General features: G+C 47.2%; 3 protein-coding genes across 5 annotated transcripts; all 3 read right to left on the reverse strand.

Annotated features, from left to right (window-relative positions):
- Positions 1 to 4364: 4364 nt before the first annotated feature.
- Positions 4365 to 8454, reverse strand: LOC140103845 (uncharacterized). The gene is made up of 2 exons (XM_072127113.1): positions 7515 to 8454; positions 4365 to 4915 (listed from the first exon to the last, which is right to left on the reverse strand). The coding sequence occupies exons 1-2, from the start codon at positions 7890 to 7892 to the stop codon at positions 4565 to 4567; spliced, it is 729 nt and encodes a 242-aa protein (XP_071983214.1). The 5' UTR covers positions 7893 to 8454; the 3' UTR covers positions 4365 to 4564.
- A 605-nt stretch (positions 8455 to 9059) lies between these two features.
- Positions 9060 to 13247, reverse strand: LOC140104419 (uncharacterized). 3 transcript variants are annotated; one of them, XM_072127954.1, is made up of 2 exons: positions 13166 to 13247; positions 9060 to 11666 (listed from the first exon to the last, which is right to left on the reverse strand). In XM_072127954.1, exon 2 carries the CDS (start codon positions 11655 to 11657, stop codon positions 10962 to 10964), a length of 696 nt encoding a protein of 231 aa, XP_071984055.1. In that variant the 5' UTR covers positions 11658 to 11666; positions 13166 to 13247; the 3' UTR covers positions 9060 to 10961. The 3 variants fall into 3 exon arrangements, with proteins under 3 accessions (XP_071984055.1, XP_071984056.1, XP_071984054.1); XM_072127955.1 differs by having other exon boundaries at positions 12933 to 13232; XM_072127953.1 differs by having other exon boundaries at positions 9061 to 11666; positions 12541 to 13232.
- Positions 13248 to 19108: 5861 nt separating this feature from the next.
- LOC140104633 (olfactory receptor 2T11-like) lies at positions 19109 to 20284 on the reverse strand. Its single transcript, XM_072128250.1, has 2 exons — positions 20229 to 20284; positions 19109 to 20066 (listed from the first exon to the last, which is right to left on the reverse strand). The coding sequence occupies exons 1-2, from the start codon at positions 20282 to 20284 to the stop codon at positions 19109 to 19111; spliced, it is 1014 nt and encodes a 337-aa protein (XP_071984351.1).
- Between the last annotated feature and the right edge of the window lie 261 nt (positions 20285 to 20545).

A 20545-nucleotide genomic window follows, 5' to 3' on the forward strand; every position in this document is an offset into this window, starting at 1 on the left:
TGTGTCGCTTCCCCGCTCAGGTCCCCGGAGTTCACCTTCTTCTTCCTGGTGCATGTAAGTGCATTGTCCGTGTATAATGCGCTGTGCGGGGAGTCACTTAGATCGTGCGCCCCGATATCCTGCATGTGTCGCTTCCCCGGTCAGGTCCCCGGAGTTCACCTTCTTTTTCCTGGTGCATGTAAGTGCATTGTCCTTGTATAATACGCTGTGTGGGGAGACACTAAGATCCTGCACCCGATATCCTGCATGTGTCGCTTCCCCGCTCAGGTCCCTGGAGTTCACCTTCTTCTTCCTGGTGCATGTAAGTGCATTGTCCATGTATTATGCACTGTGCAGGGAGTCACTAAGATCCTGTGCCCAGATATCCTGCATGTGTCGCTTCCCCGCTCAGGTCCCTGGAGTTCACCTTCTTCTTCCTGGTGCATGTAAGTGCATTGTCCATGTATAATGTGCTGTGCGGGGAGTCACTAAGATCCTGTGCCCGATATCCTGCACGTGTCGCTTCCCCGCTCAGGTCCCTGGATTACACCTTCTTCTTCCTGGTGCATGTAAGTGCATTGTCCTTGTATAATACGCTGTGCGGGGAGTCACTAAGATCCTGCGCCTGATATCCTGCATGTGTCGCTTCCCCGCTCAGGTCCCCGGAGTTCACCTTCTTCTTCCTGGTGCATGTAAGTGCATTGTCCGTGTATAATGCGCTGTGCAGGGAGTCACTAAGATCCTGCGCCCAATATCCTGCATGTGTCACTTCCCCGCTCAGGTCCCCGGAGTTCACCTTCTTCTTCCTGGTGCATGTAAGTGCATTGTCCGTGTATAATGCGCTGTGCGAGGAGTCACTAAGATCCTGCGCCCGATATCCTGCATGTGTCGCTTCCCCGCTCAGGTCCCTGGAGTTCACCTTCTTCTTCCTGGTGCATGTAAGTACATTGGATGCGACACAAGTTGAATCTTAAATCCCGCAATCAGACCCGTTCCACGACTTCCATTGCATGAAAGCGGCGCTGCTGCGCCACAATCCGATCACATGCAACATAATCCCCTTCTTAATACCTGTCCCAGCAGCGCAAATCCCAAAAAAATGTCGGAAAGTCCTTCGGAAATGGGATCCGTGGACCCTTAGTAAATAAGCCCCAATATGTATCAGTGTAATGTAATATGACATATATGTAATGGAACTAATAACACATCAATCAAAACTGACAGGATGAGGCAAACAGCAGGAGCTCCGCTGTTGTCGGGAAACAAAAGTGTCACTAAGTGGCCGCCATGCTGATTGGGTGTAAATCCAGTTAATTGTTTTAGTTTGGGTCCCCTGAGAGTGGGGGTCCGTACCATTTGGCTGAGATGCCGTTTCATCACACATTGGTGATACATCAGCCGGCTGATTGTGCCTCTTGTAGAGCCGCTCTGAGTCTGTGAGGTAAGTAGTCTCTCCAAGCGTATCCATATCCTTCCCGAAGTTGTCCGGACATTTTCTGTGTTTGCATATAACGTACTCATATGGAAGCATGTGATTAATTTGCGCCTCCACATTCTTGGTGTCGGGGGCTGGGGTCAGACCACCGCAGTGCAATGCATGTCCGTGCCATGAGTAATACTTCTTGTAGGAACATTCAGCGGTAATGAGTCCATTCCTCCTCAGATACGATTCCCACAGTGATTGGCTTCCAGTACCGAGCTATTGGGTCACATTCCCATATGTGCATTAAACATGGCGTCCAAGGAGCCACATGTAGGACGAGCGGGGGAATGCACTCGGCCATTTTCTGCAGCGTGACTGATGAAATATATACAATTGTTTATGGATGGGGATGCTCTGGCGTGGGAGGACAGTAAGTCGGAGTCTCTCTCCTCCGAGGGCGATTGCACAAGTTGCTTCCATGTAATCCGGGTGCGCGGTGGGCAGTGCTCTGCTTTCTGTATAATCAGATGTGTGTATGGAGCAGATATTACGTCACGTGGATATCGGTGGTGGAATTCGTGCAAGCGGCAAGTCGAGGGCCAGAGATGAAGTATCTGTAGAACCAATTTTGGTCTAATTCATGTTACTCTCTCAGATCTGAATAGGAAGCCGGCACAACGTCAGTATATATGTCTGCTACAGTACATAATCCCGCTCGCCTCCAGCCCTCCATCTCGCTCGCCTCCAGCCCTCCATCTCGCTCGCCTCCAGCCCTCCATCCCGCTCGCCTCCAGCCCTCCATCCCGCTCGCCTCCAGCCCTCCATCCCGCTCGCCTCCAGCCTTCCATCCCGCTCGCCTCCAGCCCTCCATCCCGCTCGCCTCCAGCCTTCCATCCCGCTCGCCTCCAGCCCTCCATCTCGCTCGCATCCAGCCCTCCATCCCGCTCGCCTCCAGCCCTCCATCCCGCTCGCCTCCAGCCCTCCATCCCGCTCGCCTCCAGCCCTCCATCCCGATCGCCTCCAGCCCTCCATCCCGCTCACCGCCAGCCCTCCATATCGCTCGCCTCCAGCCCTCCATCCCGCTCGCCTCCAGCCCTCCATCCCGCTCGCCTCCAGCCCCCCCATCCCACTCGCCTCCAGCCCCCCATCCCACTCGCCTCCAGCCCCCCATCCCACTCGCCTCCAGCCCTCCATCCTTCATGTGAAGGGTGTGAAGGACGCCTCCAGCCCTCCATCCCGTTCGCCTCCAGCCCTCCGGCCCCTCCAAGTGTGGCAAAACCGTATTCTTCCACAAGGTCATTGCAGCTAAGGGATCGGTAAAATAAGTGAGTTGCCTCATCCGTTGTCAGTTCTGCAGACCAAGCCTGTAGACGGGTATTAAGGGGTTCTGCATTCTGGGGGTGCCTTCTATTATGGACCAGAACGAGGGGAGTCCTAAATAATGTCCAAGGTGATGCTCTGAGTTGGGCAAGTCATCCGGCATGACCCAGTGATATCGGTATTGCAGCTGACCTGCCAGGTAATACAAGTAGAAGTCAGGCAGCGCCATACCCGACCGTTCTTTAGGCCTTTGCAGATCTGTGAGCTAAGCTTCGATCTGGAGTTCCCCCATATAAATTTGGAAGTGCTGGAGTGTACTTCCGCCAAAAATGTCTTAGGGGCCGGCACCGGAGTGAGCTCCAGGACATACAGTCATTTTGGTAGAATTATCATCATCACTCGGTTTATGCGACCTGCGACTGAGAGGGGCAGTGACTTCCATGCACTGTATTTCATTCTAATAAAGGATATTAAGGGGTCTGTAATATGTACAAGCCGAATGTATTTATGATTTCCATAGCCCTTGAGAGCGTGGAAGCCGGATTAGTGCGAAAAAGGACCATGTAATTGGCTTATAAGCCGACTCTACCCTCCGTACTCCCCACAGCAATCCCCATACACTCCGGATCCCTTCGCAGTTTGATGGCTCAAGCTTCTATGGCCAGAGGGAATAATAGGGGGGATAGGGGGCCCCCTTTGAAAGTTCCCCTGTGCAGGTGGGATTCTGAGATGAGGGAGCCATTCAGTAGTAATTTACTTCTTGGGATCTATAGAGCATGGAGATCCATTTACAGACGTTGGGTCCAAAATTAAAAAGGTCCAAACATTCCATTAAAAAGGGCCATTCTACCGAATCAAATGCTTTGGCCTGAGTCTAGAGAGGCAGCGCCCCGGGGGCCCCTTCCCCCTCTGACCCAGTTGAGCGAATACCTGCACCCGTCTTTTATTGTCTGTAGTAGAGACCTGGCATTATTGAAGCTTTCTACGTCTTCCTCTACTTCCTGTAAGATAATAGGGCCCTCTAGACTTGGGGCTTGTTCCCTGGTGAGGCTGGGGAAGGCAATATCTTCCAGGTAGCTCGCCATTTCCCCCCAGGGTCCTATTTAGGGAGGTCGCATATAGATCAGTATAAAATTGAGTAGACCTGGACTCGATATCACCACCCAGGGCTATAATTTGTAGAGTGGGGGGGAGCAGAGTTTTGTTTGGCTATATGAGCCAGGCATGGTCTCAAGTAAAACTATGTTGCCCCCTCCGTGTCCTGCCCCCACTCCAGTCACCTCTGTCCAGGCTCCTCTTATTGACCTTCTGTAGCTCCTGGATGATGCCCGCCGTGTCTCTGCTCTACTCCAGGTGCAGCTACGGTCAGGAGGCCCCCTGTCAGGCTCCATTCAGGGAGAAACGTGCTCCAGGAGGGGTCCCATGGGTGCAGGACACTGTGCTGATCACCAGGTTCACAGACGAAGGTGAGGGAAGGGTGCGGAGCTCGCTTAGAGGCGACGGCCATGATGGCTACTAGCCACGCCCCCTGGAAAACTTATTTTTATAACCACAATGGGGCTCATTTACTAAGGGTCCCACGGACACCCCGGCGATTTCCGTTTTGCGCCGCTGGGATCTGTTAAAGATCTGACGCATCAAGTAGATAATCTATTATATTTATTTCCTTACAATTAGAGAAGATTGTCACAGTGTGTCCGGTACATGTCACAGTGCGTCCGGTACATGTCACAGTGTGTCCGGTACATGTCACAGTGTGTCCGGTACATGTAACAGTGCGTCCGGTACATGTCACAGTGCGTCCGGTACATGTCACAGTGATACATTGTATGGCTCCGCCGTCTATACTGGGACCTGCAGGGGCTGCTGCATCTCTGCCTCTTTTATCAGAAGCCCCACCCCCGCAGAGCCCACCCCTGCCTTCTGCTGACACTGCTGTATAATCTGTAATATCTCATCCTGCATCTTGGGGTCTTCGGGATGTAATTTCTCCAGATCCGGGCTGATGAGGGAGCGGACATAAGCCTTCCCCCTCTCGTCGGCCGCCTCCTGGATGCTGGACTCAATCTCCTGCCGGATGAGCTCCTCCTGACGCAGATGGTTGCGGTACTGCAGATGCTTCTGTAGAGACGGGACGCGCGGTAAACAATATTCCAGCGTCACAGTCAGAACAAGGAAGACAAGACCACCGATCTGTATGGAAATAAATTATGATTTCGATTAAGGAAGAATTATGGAGTGACTCCGCCCAGCTGACGATCAGGGGATGTAATGAGGAAAATGTGACACCTATGAAGTGTTCTGGACATATTTTAAATAACATTATGGGGGTCATTTACTAAGGGCCCGAATCGCGTTTTTCCGGTGGGTTACCTGAATTTTTCCTATTGGATTTTCCCTAAATTGCCCCGGGTTTTGACACGCGCTTACCTGCACCCGGCCAGGCTTGGTGAACTTCAGTGCACTCCGACGGACTTCAGCCCAGCAGCGACACCTGGTGGACATCGGGCGCACTACCTTAGTGAATCGATGGAAGACCCGAATCCTCCACAGAGAACGCGCCACTGGATCGCGAATGGACCGGGTAAGTAAATCTGCCCCAATGACTTTTAAAAAAATGTGTTTGGCTTTATTGGGAAATGAGTGTGGCTTTTTATAAAAGTGGGCGTGGACAAAGTTTAAACACTCTGCATCAATCTGTAACACAGTTTCCTATAACAGGACACATCATTGTTACTAATAGGGGGATTTATCCTCTGTATAGGATTCTCTTACTAACGTCACACTGTCCAGACAATATCAGTAAATCTTAGGGGTACAGTCATGGGGGCATGGGTCACCCCAAGTCATGCCGAGCGGTTTATAAAGGATAAGGATTCTTATAGACAATCCCAGGGTGAATTTTTTTGCTGTGTGTTTTGCATAGAGGAAACTGCTTGAGAATGTAACCAATAATCAGATATATTTTCTGTATCCTCACTGTTTCCTAGATTTCCTAGCTTTCTGTCCTTCTATTGGAAGCTTCATTGCTTATTTCCAATGGATAATAACAGCTCCCTGGTCGTGTGATGTCACACAGGTGCACGGCTTCTTATATCCCTGGTCATGTGATGTCACACAGGTGCACAGCTCGTTATATCCCTGATCATATAATGTCACACAGGTGCACAGCTCGTTATATCCCTGATCATATAATGTCACACAGGTGCACTGCTCGTTATTCCCCTGGTCATGTAATGTTAGTCAGGTGCACGGCTCGTTATATCCCTGATCATATAATGTCACACAGGTGCACTGCTCGTTATTCCCCTGGTCATGTAATGTTAGTCAGGTGCACGGCTTGTTATATCCCTGATCATATAATGTCACACAGGTGCACTGCTCGTTATTCCCCTGGTCATGTAATGTTAGTCCGGTGCACGGCTTGTTATATCCCTGATCATATAATGTCACACAGGTGCACTGCTCGTTATTCCCCTGGTCATGTAATGTTAGTCAGGTGCACGGCTTGTTATATCCCTGATCAGAGAATAACCAAAGCTCTGTGATATATAACAAGCAGTGCACCTGTGTAACATCACATGAACAGAGAAATAACGAGCCGTGCACCTGTGTGACATCACATGACCGGGGATATATAACGAGCCGTGTACCAGTATGACATCACATGACCAGGGATATTATGAGCCGTGCACCTGTGTGACATCACATGACCAGGAATATAACGAGCCGTGCACCTGTGTAACATCAGATGAACAGAGAAATAACGAGCCGAGCACCTGTGTGACATCACATGACCAAGGATATAACGAGCCCTGCACCTGTGTGACATCACATGACCAGGGATATAATGAACCATGCACCTGTTTGACATCACATGACCAGGGATAAACCAAGCCGGGCACCTGTGTGACATCACATGACCAGGGATATAACGAGCCGTGCACCTGTGTGACATCACATGACCAGGGATATAATGAGTTGTGCACCTGTGTGACATCACATGACCAGGGATATAATGAGCCGTGCACCTGTGTGACATCACATGATCAGGGACCCCACAATAACCACAGTCAGGTGTGGCGCTACATTTAGAAGAAGGCAGCGATGTCTTGTGTGCTTTTATTTCCTTATTAACATGCAGCAGAGGGTAGATCCACTGTGTCAATCCCAAGGGCATTGTCTCGGAGTCCACATCGATATTCACCCTTTAACCCCTATACAGCTCTAGGGTCACCTGGTGACCTCTGACCAGAGCGCGGCAAAAGATGCAAGTGCCAAGCAAAGCAACCAGAAAACACAGGGCAGGAGCAGACGGGGGATAGAATATAGCTAAGAGGTCACAGACCCTGCAGGACTGAAGTCAGGACTCACTGAGGTCACAGACCCTGCAGGACTGAAGTCAGGACTCACTGAGGTCACAGATCCTACAGGACTGAAGTCAGGACTCACTGAGGTCACAGATCCTACAGGACTGAAGTCAGGACTCACTGAGGTCACAGATCCTACAGGACTGAAGTCAGGACTCACTGAGGTCACAGACCCTGCAGGACTGAAGTCAGGACTCACTGAGGTCACAGATCCTGCAGGACTGAAGTCAGAACTCACTGAGGTCACAGAAGGTCACGAATGATGAACGAGCCAAAATCAGGAACAGGAGGTGCAACAATAAATGGATCCTAAGCCCAGAACATGTACAAAGAGGAGGACACAGGACCAGACACATACATGTTACAGGTGACTAGAAGATGAGCGTCTAGGAAAGAAGGGGAGACGCTTATCACATCCTCACCTGCAAAGCGAAGAAGACAATATCTTCACATATAGACTCCCCATCACAAGCGAGGCAGACGTAAAACTTCTCATTGAGCAGCACAATCCAGACCCAGATCAGAGGGGCTTCCACGTTCTGTATAATGACCCATACCACGTGGATGACCGGTGGCGCCTGACGAGGAGACGCAGCGACCACGCGCCTCGGTCTAAGCAGACGCTTAGAAACGCCGATAAAAACTGCCGGCAGGAATAAGTATAAGAGGGAGTAGATGATGGCACGAACTCTATCGCGGGGGCACTTAAATCTAGACCCCAGTAATGTCTCCACGAAGAGCAGCAGGACCACCAGGGCCGGGGTGCGGAGCCGCCGCAGGTAGGCGAGGTCCAGCCTCATCTCAGAGGGAGCGATCCGGTATCCGAGAACAGTCCTATGTCTACGTTCACACAGGATGTGCTGCGCAGGACGGAGGAGGGGCAGATTTCAGTTTTGGATATTAACTCCTTAATCCACCCAGAGCTCTGGGATGGGGCTTCAGTAAAAGAACCATATAAGGTCACCCCAAAAAGGGTTCTGGGTTGTGTTACTCCAGGAACGGGTCCTGTTCTAAAGAGTCTGTCTCTCTAATCCCAAACAATGTCCCCAGTGCTGCCTCTTTGGGGAGGGATGTTCTGCATTAGGGATATGCTGCGGGAGGGATATGCTGCTGACACGGCGCCAGGATTATACATTTACAACCTTCTTCCTGTCTCTCTGATATCGAGGGAGAAGTGATGTGACCTTTGATCATGGTATCTCACCTGCCATCAATAAGCGGAGCCAATAATGGACGGATGACTTTACTGCTGAGAACTTCCGGAAACATTTGATGGTTATCGCAGTGCGTTTATTCTGAGCTAAAAACTTTTCCCTATTAGGTTTTTTATTAAATGTTTAAGTTGGTTTCTCTTGTGTAGATGCTTCTTCTCGCAGTAAGACGGGTCCCGACTTCTCAGTCTGTGTCTTGTAACCGATTAATAACGCTCATTAAAAGGGAACCCGTCACCTGGAAGGTCATTTTTAGCTGGTGACAGGTTCCAGTAGCCTTTGCAATGATGATTGCACCTACCAGTTTCCTACATGTGCTGCTCCAAATGCTCCCACTTGTCATCTCCTGCACCTGACAACATGGATAATACAAAATATGGACGGGGTGACAGTGGAATTTGTTCCATCGCTGGGCGTGGCGTTTGGCTAAGGTTTTAAAACTGCCTACCACTTCATTTATCTTAGCCCTCCTCCAAAGTGATAGCGATGGATATCACCCATAGCACTGGGGGGGGGGGCAGTCCTGGCCCTCAGCCACATGGTCACTGCACCAGCGGCTGAACCCCAGTAATCAGATACTTATATCATATCCTGCAGATAGTAGAAGATCCTTCAACTTTACATTGATAAAGTCAAAATGGTTTTCCCACGATTTTCATCACCGAGACCCCAAGTTATCCAAAGGACTAACTTGTTTTGCATAAAAAACCCTTTGATGCAGTAAGGTCATGATATGGGGGCATCCAAGCTCCAGATGAAGACCACCACATCAGCTACTTCTGGTTTGCACCCCGACCTCCACAGTCAATATAAAAAGTAAAATAATAATAAAAATTAAAAATAAAATAAAATACCTTCACATCAACTGGGACTTGTACACCTTGTGTGAATAAGCTTTCATTTTTATTGATAAAATTAAGTTAATATTCGTCATGAATCACCACATTACATTAACTTTGAGGATGTCCCTGAGCCCCCACCTGGTCTAGTGGCCATTAGTCTCCGGGCGTGGAGCAGATACCACAGATCAGACGCTAGTTTCTTGTGTGAAGCATCTTGCAGAATGGAGTTTGGGGGGAAATCAAGGCCTAAACCTAAAACTATTGTAAAAGAGCATATTGGAAACTAAGAAAGGTAGGTGAACGGAAAGTCTTTTCTTTAACGTCCGTTACCCACTGACATCAATGAAACGGAAGCAGCAGTAACCCAGGCCCTGCACATGGGAGTGATGTAGGTGGCCTCCGACATCCCACAAAGGTCCTTTACTGCTACTCCATGCACGAGGACATCTGTTGTGCGCTCCGCCGGAAAATCTGCTTATTAGCATATCTGATCACATCTGAAATCATCGGAAATATGTGCGCCGACGCCCTGGCGCCATACACATACCTAGTAACCCAATGGTCTCTGTATTGTAGGGACATCTGTTTAGGACACTTGAAGACAACGCTATGTTTCCTCTGGAGGTGACAACAAGACGCCTATTGCACTCTCGGAGTGTTACAATTATGCGCTAGCACCGCCAATTTGGTCCGTGCCTCCAAGACATCCATCGGGAGCAGGACTTCTCGGGAACATATTTTAAGAACAGATTGCGGAAAAGGTCCAGCTGCCATTTGTGACAACTCACGGTTATGTGGTTTAGGTCCTGGAGAAGCGTCGCGTCGGTCATTATTTCCTGTACACATTGGTACGATGGATCTTTGGGACATAACCAGGGAACCCGATCATTTTCCTCTCTTGTGAGTGGAGGGTGAGCACAAGCACTCACCTGTCCAAGGTCGTCCCAGCGATGCTTCCCGGTTATATGGATGGATAGCCACTTCTCACGAATCAACCGCTCCTGGCCTCGGCCTATTTAGATCGAGTATTGTAGATGGTGTGTCAGATCAGGAATCCATCTAGATATTTTGTCGCAGCCACATTTGTGACTAGCCGTCGTTAATTTTTTCCGGAATCCTTTACAATATTTCCATAAGTCATAGTTATAGGAGATGTCTCCAAAGGATTCCTCCATGAGGTTCTTTCGAGCAATGCTTTTATCTGCAAATATTGTCTCAATGGTGAACCCTTCCTCCAGAAGACTATCCACACACCCCTTATACGCAAACTTCTCCAATGAAGCCATGGATGACTTGTGGGTGGACTGTCCAATATGGAAGTCAATAATTCTTTTGGTGGTGGACTCTAGGACTGTACACAGGCAATATCTGCAAGGACCAAACTGCCCATCAGCAACCAGACTTATCGGATAACCAGAAAAAGAATTCTTGTGTCTCTGCTGTTCTTTATCCCAGTAAAAGTCTGTGAAAGGGAAGAGATATTTCCGCTGTAAAACAGAATATCTGCTAGGCGAGATGAAGGGGAATCCAATGAACTTGAACATCTCATGAATTTTGTGAAAGTTTCCACCACTGAAGAGCACAGCAGCGGAGCAGATCAGGTCCCCAATGCATGTCCTACACCTGATAGGTTGGCTATGCCACAGGCAGCTAAGGTGGCCATCAGTACAGTGACCGACCACAGTCAACATGGTTCCACTAATATGCTGCTTCTCGATCCCAGAAATGGCTGCGCTGCATCCATCTCCGTACGAGCATCTTAAATGTTGTAAGAGCTTGTCTAGACAAGAGTCAAAAACCAAGAACTTGCTCTAGTTTACCAGACGGTCCGCACACAGCTCATCTTTGGGCGGGATGTAAGTCTCTTCACTTGTCTGGTTGTCACTGGAGTCATGTGTGGAGTCCTCTCTGGAGCGGAAGTCTTTGGTGGGATACATGTGATCATGTCGGATTTTCCAAGGCTCTGCCACAGAAGGATTTCCAAATTCCGGGTTGGTACACGTAGATGCGTCCACCATTTTGACACAACGCTCTGATGGCGGGTGAGTCCACGTGTGACTGGTGGAGGTAGACATATTTTTTTTTTACCCCACTTGGGATCAGTGCTTACTTTTTTAGACCGCATTCTGTAGTAGGGGATCGTCCTTACCCCGATTTCCCGGGTGTGAAAGTAGAGATCGGTGCGGGTGCTGACGTCCTTGTAGGTGATGCCGGTGGTCGTGCTGGCGTCCTTCTGTTTAGATTTTGCTCGCTCACGGTTATAAGCCTCCAGGAGCGTCTGGAAGCCTTGTCTTAATGGATCAAGGCGCGGCTTCTTGGAAGGTGGAGAGGGGTCCTTGGCCCGGATAATCCTATGAGCAAAGGTATCAAGGCTTCCAAAATTTTGTCCAATTAGCAGGAGCCATTGCTTGAGTCTCTGGAGGTCAGAGGGAAACTCGTGCATCTGGAGGCCTTTGGACGCCAGGTCCTTACGGGTTGTGTTTTTGCAGAGTTTTACTATACACTTTGACATGGCTCCGGCCTGCAGGAAAAGAAGAGACAAAGCTTCTGTTACCTGGATACTGTCATTGGGCGAAATCCTACATGGCCACCGTTTCAGCCCCGGAGGGACCATCACCCAGCTTTCTACGAGGCTGAAATCACCTCAGTCCTGTAAGAAGGTGTGGGCTCTATCAATACTTCATTGAGCCGATTTAGGAGTCTAGGAGAGCTAGGGGACAGCCCCTTCTTCAGGAAGGGAGATGTCATTAAAGGGAACCTGTCACCATATAATAAACTTTATAATTTTACCTGGTATCCAATGACATTAATAGCAAATTGAGGGGGGGGGGGGGGCGTGGCCTCCTGAGGCTGACATCATCACAGGTCTTTTAGCCTCCTAACATTAGCAAACTGTACCCCATGCATATATCACAGCAGTCTGTATAGAAAGGAATAGAAGTCCATGGAGGCTGCTGTGAGTTTATGACACATATGCATGGGGTACAGTTTTCTAATGTGAGGAGGGCCTTTGATGATGTCACCCTGGTCACATGACATTACAGCTGCATGCAAAGAAAGCAAGGGGAGGAACTGCAGGATTCGGCCTGAGGAGGCCAAGCCCAGCTCGACTTGCTATAGACATCCCTGGACACCAGGTAAAATGATTGATTATACGGGGATCTGCGGGGAACAATTTTTAGCTAAAAGAAGGTGTCAGTTAGTTACTAGGGCTCTATGGGAACCCGTCACTAGCTGGATTTGAGAAAAATGTGGTAAGATTTCAGAACTAGAATCTGAAGTGTTACTCAAAAATGTAAAAATGATACAAGGGGTATAACAAGGGGGATTTGTTTTTATCATAGATAATCTGTCCTTAGTATAATGGCCCTGACATTACCACCCCCACTGATCACCTGAAGAGAATGTGTATGAGCGCCACACACTGTATAGTGGCTGTGCTTGGTATTGCAGCATCATGTCTTCTTATGACAGAGGAACGTGACCCCACCCAGCAACACTATAAATTATATTAGGACCTGAAACGACCTCCAGCTGATCCTCTGCAGGAGCTCACAGGAACGGCTGCTCAGCCAATCACCTGCTGACGATGGCAAACGCTGCCGTTACAGATTGGACGAGAAGCATTTCCTGTGCAGCAAATGGGACAAGGTAAAACCCAGCGAGGACTCGGGGTGACAGAACGGTAGGAGGGGGGGGATCTGTGCAGGGATGGAAAATCCCTTTAGAAATCTAAATAAAAGTGCAAGGTCAATCCCTTTAAAAGTAGTGATGACAGGCTCCACACCGGCCATCAGCCCAATGACTTCAGGTCTAAGAATAGGTCACATGACTGAGGCAGCCAATCGTTTGCCACCATCTAGTGACGTCACTGCTTGGAAAATCTATCAAAATAAATTGAAGTCAAAAACATCATATATTTAACCCTTAAAAACGATCAAAGGGCATGAGATCAATAATGAGTCTGGCCAGGACACAATTAGACAGCCTAACATGACACCAGCGGGCAGGAGGCTTCACCCTGCACGGAGCGGCACGGATGTCACACGGATCCCGCAACAGCCGGCGGCTTCCCAGAGTGCATCAGGACGTGACGTCAGAGGAGGAGAGTCGCGCTAGCGCTCATGGGAACTGTAGTCCGGGAAACATCACAGGCCATGGGAGTAGCTGGAGGAAAGAACTACAGCTATCTCATTGGGCTGAGCAAAGATCACATGACACGGGGTAACCAATGGGGATTATTCCCGCGCTCCTGGCTTATATGTGCTGTCTGTGAGGGAAGAGACAGGAGACGTGAGGTAAATAATGGCGGGAGGATGTGTACCGTCACACTGCAACATTAAGGGCGCAAATGGGGCGAATTTGTGGTAAAAATTGAAGAATTTAGAAAGACTCACTGGACTGTGGTGTCACTTCCCGTCATTGTAGCTGGTTTATACGTCTCTGTGTGTTATGTGATTACAGTAAGGATGAAGAGCCACAAACATCTCAGTCACAACGTGGAAAATAATCCGCAGATTATAGAAAACCACAGGCTTCACCGAGATAATGTACTGAATACACTCATGCATTACTCATCTATAAGAAGGGGGAGGTATAGTCTATGGACACGTTCACACTGGACATTTTTGTACATTTTGTGCCTCAGACCTGCCCATTTCAGCCTATGGAGATGTATGAAATGGAGAGGATATCCCTGTCCATTCTACTGGTGTGTTGTTCGTGAACGACGGAAGGCGGCTCACCTCAGTGAGCCGGTGACTCACTTAATCCTGCCCCTAACTGGCTCACCACGCCCCCTTTAACCCAATACAACTGGGTTAAAAGTGGTGTGTGGGGTGATTGACTGGCCTGCGGCTCCCTATTATATATGTAATAGGGAGCTGTTCAGGAGCCAGAAGAGCCGACTCTTGTTTGTAAATGATGGGAGCCGGTTTCTTCTCAGTGAGACGGCGGCTTACTTAACCCCGCCACTAACAATCGGGTTAAAAGTGGTGTGTGGGGTGATTGACTGTGTAATATGTAATAGGGAGCCGTTCAGGATCCGGAAGAGCCGGCTCTTCTTAGTGAGCGGAGCCTAATGATCCAGATCACTTAGAAGAGCCGGAATTCCCATCACTAGTCCATTCCCCTCCTGGTGACCTGTCTGGGCCGCTGATCCCAGGTCCTGTCCCGGGGATCATGATTTTTTTCTGTTGTCTTTCTAATATTTATGACATTCTGGAATAGATAATATGACAGAGGTGGTGTCTTCCATTGTGCATTCTTTTGTGTCTTACTTTTATTTAATATTTTTCCAAAAAATCTGGTTTTTGTCCCATGCATTTTTAAATAATTTCTTAAAATGTTATTTTGCACTTAGTCATTGGTTTGCATGTATAATACACCGCAATACTTCTGTGTTATATTCTGATTTGCAGCTTGTTGGACCCCCCTCCTTTCAAGGGATGGACATAAAGGCTTCTGTATAACGGAGACCTGGAGATCTGCCCCCCACATCTGCTGAAAATGACACGGTGAGAGAGACCCCAACCACAGAAATTGTCAAATCTCAATCCCCCTACAGTTTAAATTGTAACCGTCATTTCAAAAAACTTTTGATATGTTGTAGGGCAGGTAATTTTAAGCCCTTTTGAAATTGGATTAGTTACCCGAATCTTGCTCCTTTCTCTTGTATTCTGCAGACTTCCCCTAGATGGCAGTGATCTCTCATATGGCTGTTACTAGGGACATTCCGTCTTCATAAAGAAGCTGAGACTACGGAGGGAGAGACACGCCCCCCCTCCCTGCTCACAGCTGATTACCTCATGTCTCCCTGCTCACAGCTGATTACCTCATGTCTCCCTGCTCACAGCTGATTACCTCATGTCTCCCTGCTCACAGCTGATTACCTCATGTCTCCCTGCTCACAGCTGATTACCTCATGTCTCCCTGCTCACAGCTGATTACCTCATGTCTCCCTGCACACAGCTGATTACCTCATGTCTCCCTGCACACAGCTGATTACCTCATGTCTCCCTGCTCACAGCTGATTACCTCATGTCTCCCTGCTCACAGCTGATTACCTCATGTCTCCCTGCACACAGCTGATTACCTCATGTCTCCCTGCTCACAGCTGATTACCTCATTTCTCCCTGCACACAGCTGATTACCTCATGTCTCCCTGCTCACAGCTGATTACCTCATGCCTCAGTGCTGCAGCACTCATGTGTCACTGCTCCAGCATTCAGTCATGTGCATGGAGAAGCCCTCACTAATGTAGTGACCAAACACCTACACTTCTCTCTCCTCATCTTTCCCTACACCTGTATAATGTATAAAGAAATAATCCACACTGACAGAAACTGCAGACCGAGAGGCAAAATACTTTGAGGAATGATTCCCAGGGACACCTGGAGCAGAATTATGTATTTTTGTTTTTTTGTTGCTCAGACTGCTCAGTGCAAAATCCCAAGGTGTGGGCGGGGCCTCACTAAGCAGTTCTGTGGGGTGACAATGTGGTTAGATTATCAGGGTACAAGGTGTATATACACTTTCATCTGGCTTCTGACATTGTACTAACACACTGACACATGAAAAGATCATAATGAAAAATGAATCCTTATTGGTACAATGTTAACATTTGCATAAATTAACAGTATTGACAAAAAAAAGATACAGGTAGTGGTGATACACAGAGGAAAGAACAGTCATCCTGGACATATATGGAGAATAATCGTAGTAAAGGTCGAACAAGATCTGGATTAACAATATATTATGAGAGCCTATCTGCTAGTAGCTGAATGTTAGACATGTAAATCATAGCACGGCCCGTGTTAAGTAGGCAAACAAAACATCATGTTCCAGCTCTTACCCAAGTGGTGAAAATGATGGGCTCCAATGTCCAGGATGACCGCGTCCCCGCTCTAAATGAGCCTTCTTCTGTTCCTCCTTCCTCACGATTTTAGCTCCTAGAGGCAATAGACTAGGTACGAAAACTTCTATAGGGGTGCCAGTATAAGATAGCATGATTCCCCTCCAATCTGTTCCTAATTTTGGTAATTAACACACTGACACATAGAGACAGATGAGATGATGAGATCCATTAGATGCCTATTACACAGAGGCTGACAGACACTGTGAGCTCTGCTACGTCTCTGTTCTCACAGATATGTACCTGCCTCCCCTTTCCCCCGGATAACTTATCTGCAGTTTTGATGAAAAATCGATTTATCAATAGGCATATAACCCCATTTGGCGCCCCGGGAGCTCTGACACAGGGCACATGGCGCTCGGGCACATTTATAACAATGCAAGCGCCTTGCATGCTTAAAACTTTTTAAATGGGCGATCCCAGTGTGTCAACATTAACCCCTTAACGCCGAAGCCACTTTTCACCTTCCTGACACGGCCCATTTTTTCAAATCTGCCCTCTGACACTATAAATGGTTATAACTTTGGAACGCTTTAACATATCCAAGTGATTTTGAAATTGTTTTCTCGTGACACTTTGTACTTCATGTTAGTTAAAAAATTTTGGTGGTATGTTTTGCATTTATTTATGAGAAAATCAGATATTTGGTGAAAATTTGGAAAAATTAGCAATTTTCGAAATTCAAAATTTTCTACTTTTTCCACACATGAGTCATAACACCAAAAAACGTAATAACTAACATTCACCGAATGTCTACTTTATACCTCCGTGGTTTTTTATGCATACTCTTATTTTTGTAAGATGTTATGGGGCTTTGAACGTCACGTGCAATTTTTCACATTTTCATAAAAAAAGCTAAATCCTGCTATTGAGGGACCTGCTCAGGTTTCAAGTCACTTTGAGAGGCCTAAATAAAGTAAAACCCCATAAATTACTCCATTATAGAAACTACACCCCTCAACGTACGTAAAACAACTTTTATGAAGTTTGTTAACCCTTTAATTGGTTTACAGGGGTTAAAACAAAATCGGATGCAATTTCGAAATTACATTTTATTTGGCTAAATTAATGTGTTTTTCATAAAATGTACAAATTCTCAGTGGATAAAATTCCAAAACGCTCCTCAAAATTTGATGCCCCATCTCTCCCGCGTATAACAATACCCCATATGTGGTGGTAACCTGCTGTTGTACGGGCACACGCCAGGGCATTGAGGGGGGAGCTGCGCCATTCAGAGCAGATTATGCATTGTCACTTTTTATTGGCTATACAATCTTTATTTTTTTGGCAATTTGGACATTTAAGGGCTTATTTTTTGCGACATGAGATGCACTTTACAAATACTTCATTTAAGTGGGTCTATAGCTTTTTGATGAAATTTTATTAACTCTTTAATGTATGGAGGAAAAGAAAATTGTCAATTTGGGGTTTCTTTTTTTTGTATATTTTGGGGGTCGTACACCATACACTAAAAATACTATAATATTTTCATTCTATAGATCACTACGATTACGGTGATACCTCATTTATATAGTTTTTCATTTATTTTTACAATTTTACTGGAGAAAAACTAATACAGAGGAAATCTTATTTGTTTCTGCATCGCCATCTTTTCGGGAACTTAACCTTAATATTTTTTGGTTGACAGAGCTAGTTTAGGGCTTATTTTTTACGTGTTGAGTTGTTCTTTCAATTGGTACCATTTTGGGGCACATAACTTTTTTTGATCACTTTTTAGAACATTTTTGTAAAGGGATTTTATGAAAATTTATATTTTTGGCGAGTTTTTCGGGTTTTGTTTTTACGGCGTTCACCGTACGGGTCCAATAATGTTTCTGACTTATTGTACAGATTGTTACGGACGCGGTGATACCAAATATGTGGGGGGTTTTGGTGATTTTCAGGTATTTTTACTTTATTAGATGTGTATAGGGAATGTTTGTGTTTAGGGGACTTTAACTCTATTTAATTAATTATTTTTATTAAAAATTGTGTTTATTCAGTGTTTTTAACTTTTTTTTCTTTACTTTTACAGGTTAGCTTGAACAAGTGATCCACTGATCACTTGTTCAAGCTATTCTTCACCTAATACAGTGTAATACAGATGTATTACACTGTATTATGTGAAACACTGAGCATGCTGCGCATGCTCAGTGTGTCACAGCCGGGTCCTGCCAGGAGGCACGGACCCGGCACCCGGAAGAAGATCGCGCAGCCCCGGGCACCGGCAGTCCCGGGGCTGCGATCAGAGCAGCGGGACCCCCCCGGTAAGCGCCGCGGGGGGGTCCGAATCCTGTTAAATGCCCCTAGCACACCGCGGTCAGCGCGACCACGGCGTGTTAGGGGTTAACACCCGCGATCGGAGAAATCTCCGATCGCGGGTGTTAGCGGAGGGTGTCGGCTATAATATATAGCCGACACCCGCAGCTTCTGGCCCCGGCTCCATAAGTTTGACGTACTATTACCGCATATTGCGGGAACGCACCTCCCGCCATGCAGTAATAGTACGTCAAATGTCGGGAAGGGGTTAAAGGACATCTACCGCGAGGATGAAAGACTGTATGCAAATGAGCCTGATGGGTGGTAATGGAGCCTGGAGCCCCTCAGGTTCATTTGCATAGACTCCTTGTCCAGGTGGTAGATGCCCTTTAAAGAAGACCACTGCCTCCAGAATGGGAATGAAGAGGAGCACAGTGTGTGTGGGGTCTGTTTTTTGGTAAACTAACTGGTAGTTTTTCTTTAAAGTCATATGAACAGCACTCCAAAGTTCCCGGAATATCTGTAGGTCTAAATACTTGAGACACTGACATCCAAGACTCGCTGTGCTTCATGGAATGGATGTCCACAAATCTCTCTGACCTCCTCCATACAAGTAGGACTACCAGATCCATGGAGTGCTGGATCCAGCGCTGTACTGTTCTCTACCGTGGGACTTCTGCATTGGGTGTCCTGCTGGTAATGTGAAGTTCAGGGACCGTGAACACTTGTGGATAAATGTGAATTATGACACATAAAATAGGTTTTGCATAAAAATTTGGTTAAAAAATAGGTCATTTTTGTCGACACCTTCCCTTTGAATACCTCTTCACTACGGTGTCTATAGCTCCCAGAACCTGTTTGTTCCTAAAACTGTACACTAGGGGGTTAAACATGGGGACCAAAGCAGTGTAAATAAGGGACAGCACCTTGTCCTGCTCCTGGGAATGTAATGACTGAGGGATCATATAGGAACTGATCGACACCCCACAAAATAATATGACTATAGTGAGATGAGACGAGCAGCTGGAGAACGCCTTGAGCCTCCTGGCCGAGCTGTGGATCCTTATAATACTACTAATTATACAGGTATAAGAGATTAATATGGTGACAAAAGGTACCAGGCCCAGAAATACGCTCTGTAGGAGAACCAGCATCTGGACTCTGGTGGTGTCATCAGTGGAGAGGGAAATGATGGTCTTCAGGTCACAGAAGAATTGATTAATATTGTGGGAATGGCAGAAGGATAAGGTTAAGACCAACACAACGTTCATCAGTGCATTGACCAGTCCCACTATCCAGGGGACACAGGACAACCCAATACACATGTTCCTGTTCATGATGCTGGTATATCGCAACGGGACACAGATGGCCACATAGCGGTCATACGCCATAGAGCCCAGGAGGAGGAACTCCGCCACCGCACAAGACAGAAACACAAACATCTGCGCAAGGCATCCAGGCAGCATTATTCTGGTGTCCAAGCTTATCGTCATAGCCAGAAATTTTGGTAGCGTAGTACAGACGTAAAGAACATCCTCAACTGCAAGGTTACACAGGAAATAGTACATAGGGGTGTGCAGCCCAGGGGTCGTGTACACCAGGGCAGTAATGGTCACGTTCCCCAGGACAGTCAGTAAGAACAGCGATAGCACCCAGCTAAAAAGCACGGGCTGGAGACTGTCCGGAAGAGACAACACTGAAAGGTAAAATTCACTCCGACTAGTGCAGTTTATCAGATATACTTTCATCCTGGAGGAAAAAGGAGAAGCATCATGAGAATCCTAGCCGAAAGAAAGTGATTATAGGGTTGAACAAATTTCACTGGGTCTCCACAGTCCTAATATCACTGTCATCACAGAAACCTGTCCTGTAATGATGATGAGGTGTAAGTCCTGCAGCTGCGCCACTGACCTGAGCAAAGACTGAATACAATTATAATATAAGACCGATCTAATCTCTGAGGGCATTACAACGCCCCTGTACGATGTGTAAGACGTGACCTATGAACCTTGATGGACAGCAAGGACGCCCCATTGCCTGCTATAATCATTCAAAGAGATCCTCAAAGTGAAACGAGCTGCTTCACAGAACAGACCTTACAGTAATACTGGGCTGATGGGCCTAATACATTACAGTACATTAAAATAGAAGTGTACGAATATGTATCCAAGTTCACTCTTAGGAATAAAAAAAATCAAAAAAATCAAATCAAACTTGAGGCCTTGAAA

This window comes from Engystomops pustulosus, chromosome 10, assembly GCF_040894005.1.
Source record: "Engystomops pustulosus chromosome 10, aEngPut4.maternal, whole genome shotgun sequence".
Classification (NCBI taxonomy): domain Eukaryota; kingdom Metazoa; phylum Chordata; class Amphibia; order Anura; family Leptodactylidae; genus Engystomops; species Engystomops pustulosus.

Excerpts from the sequence above, each read along its gene's own strand:
- LOC140103845 (XM_072127113.1), bottom strand. The coding sequence starts at position 7,892 with ATGAGGCTGGACCTCGCCTACCTGCGGCGGCTCCGCACCCCGGCCCTG. Across the intron at positions 4,916-7,514 it reads TTGTCTTCTTCGCTTTGCAG|ATCGGTGGTCTTGTCTTCCT; the intron begins GTGAGGATGTGA and ends ATTTCCATACAG.
- LOC140104419 (XM_072127954.1), bottom strand. The coding sequence starts at position 11,657 with ATGTCAAAGTGTATAGTAAAACTCTGCAAAAACACAACCCGTAAGGAC.
- LOC140104633 (XM_072128250.1), bottom strand. The coding sequence starts at position 20,284 with ATGCCCTCAGAGATTAGATCGGTCTTATATTATAATTGTATTCAGTCT. Across the intron at positions 20,067-20,228 it reads TGTATTCAGTCTTTGCTCAG|GATGAAAGTATATCTGATAA; the intron begins GTCAGTGGCGCA and ends TTTTTCCTCCAG.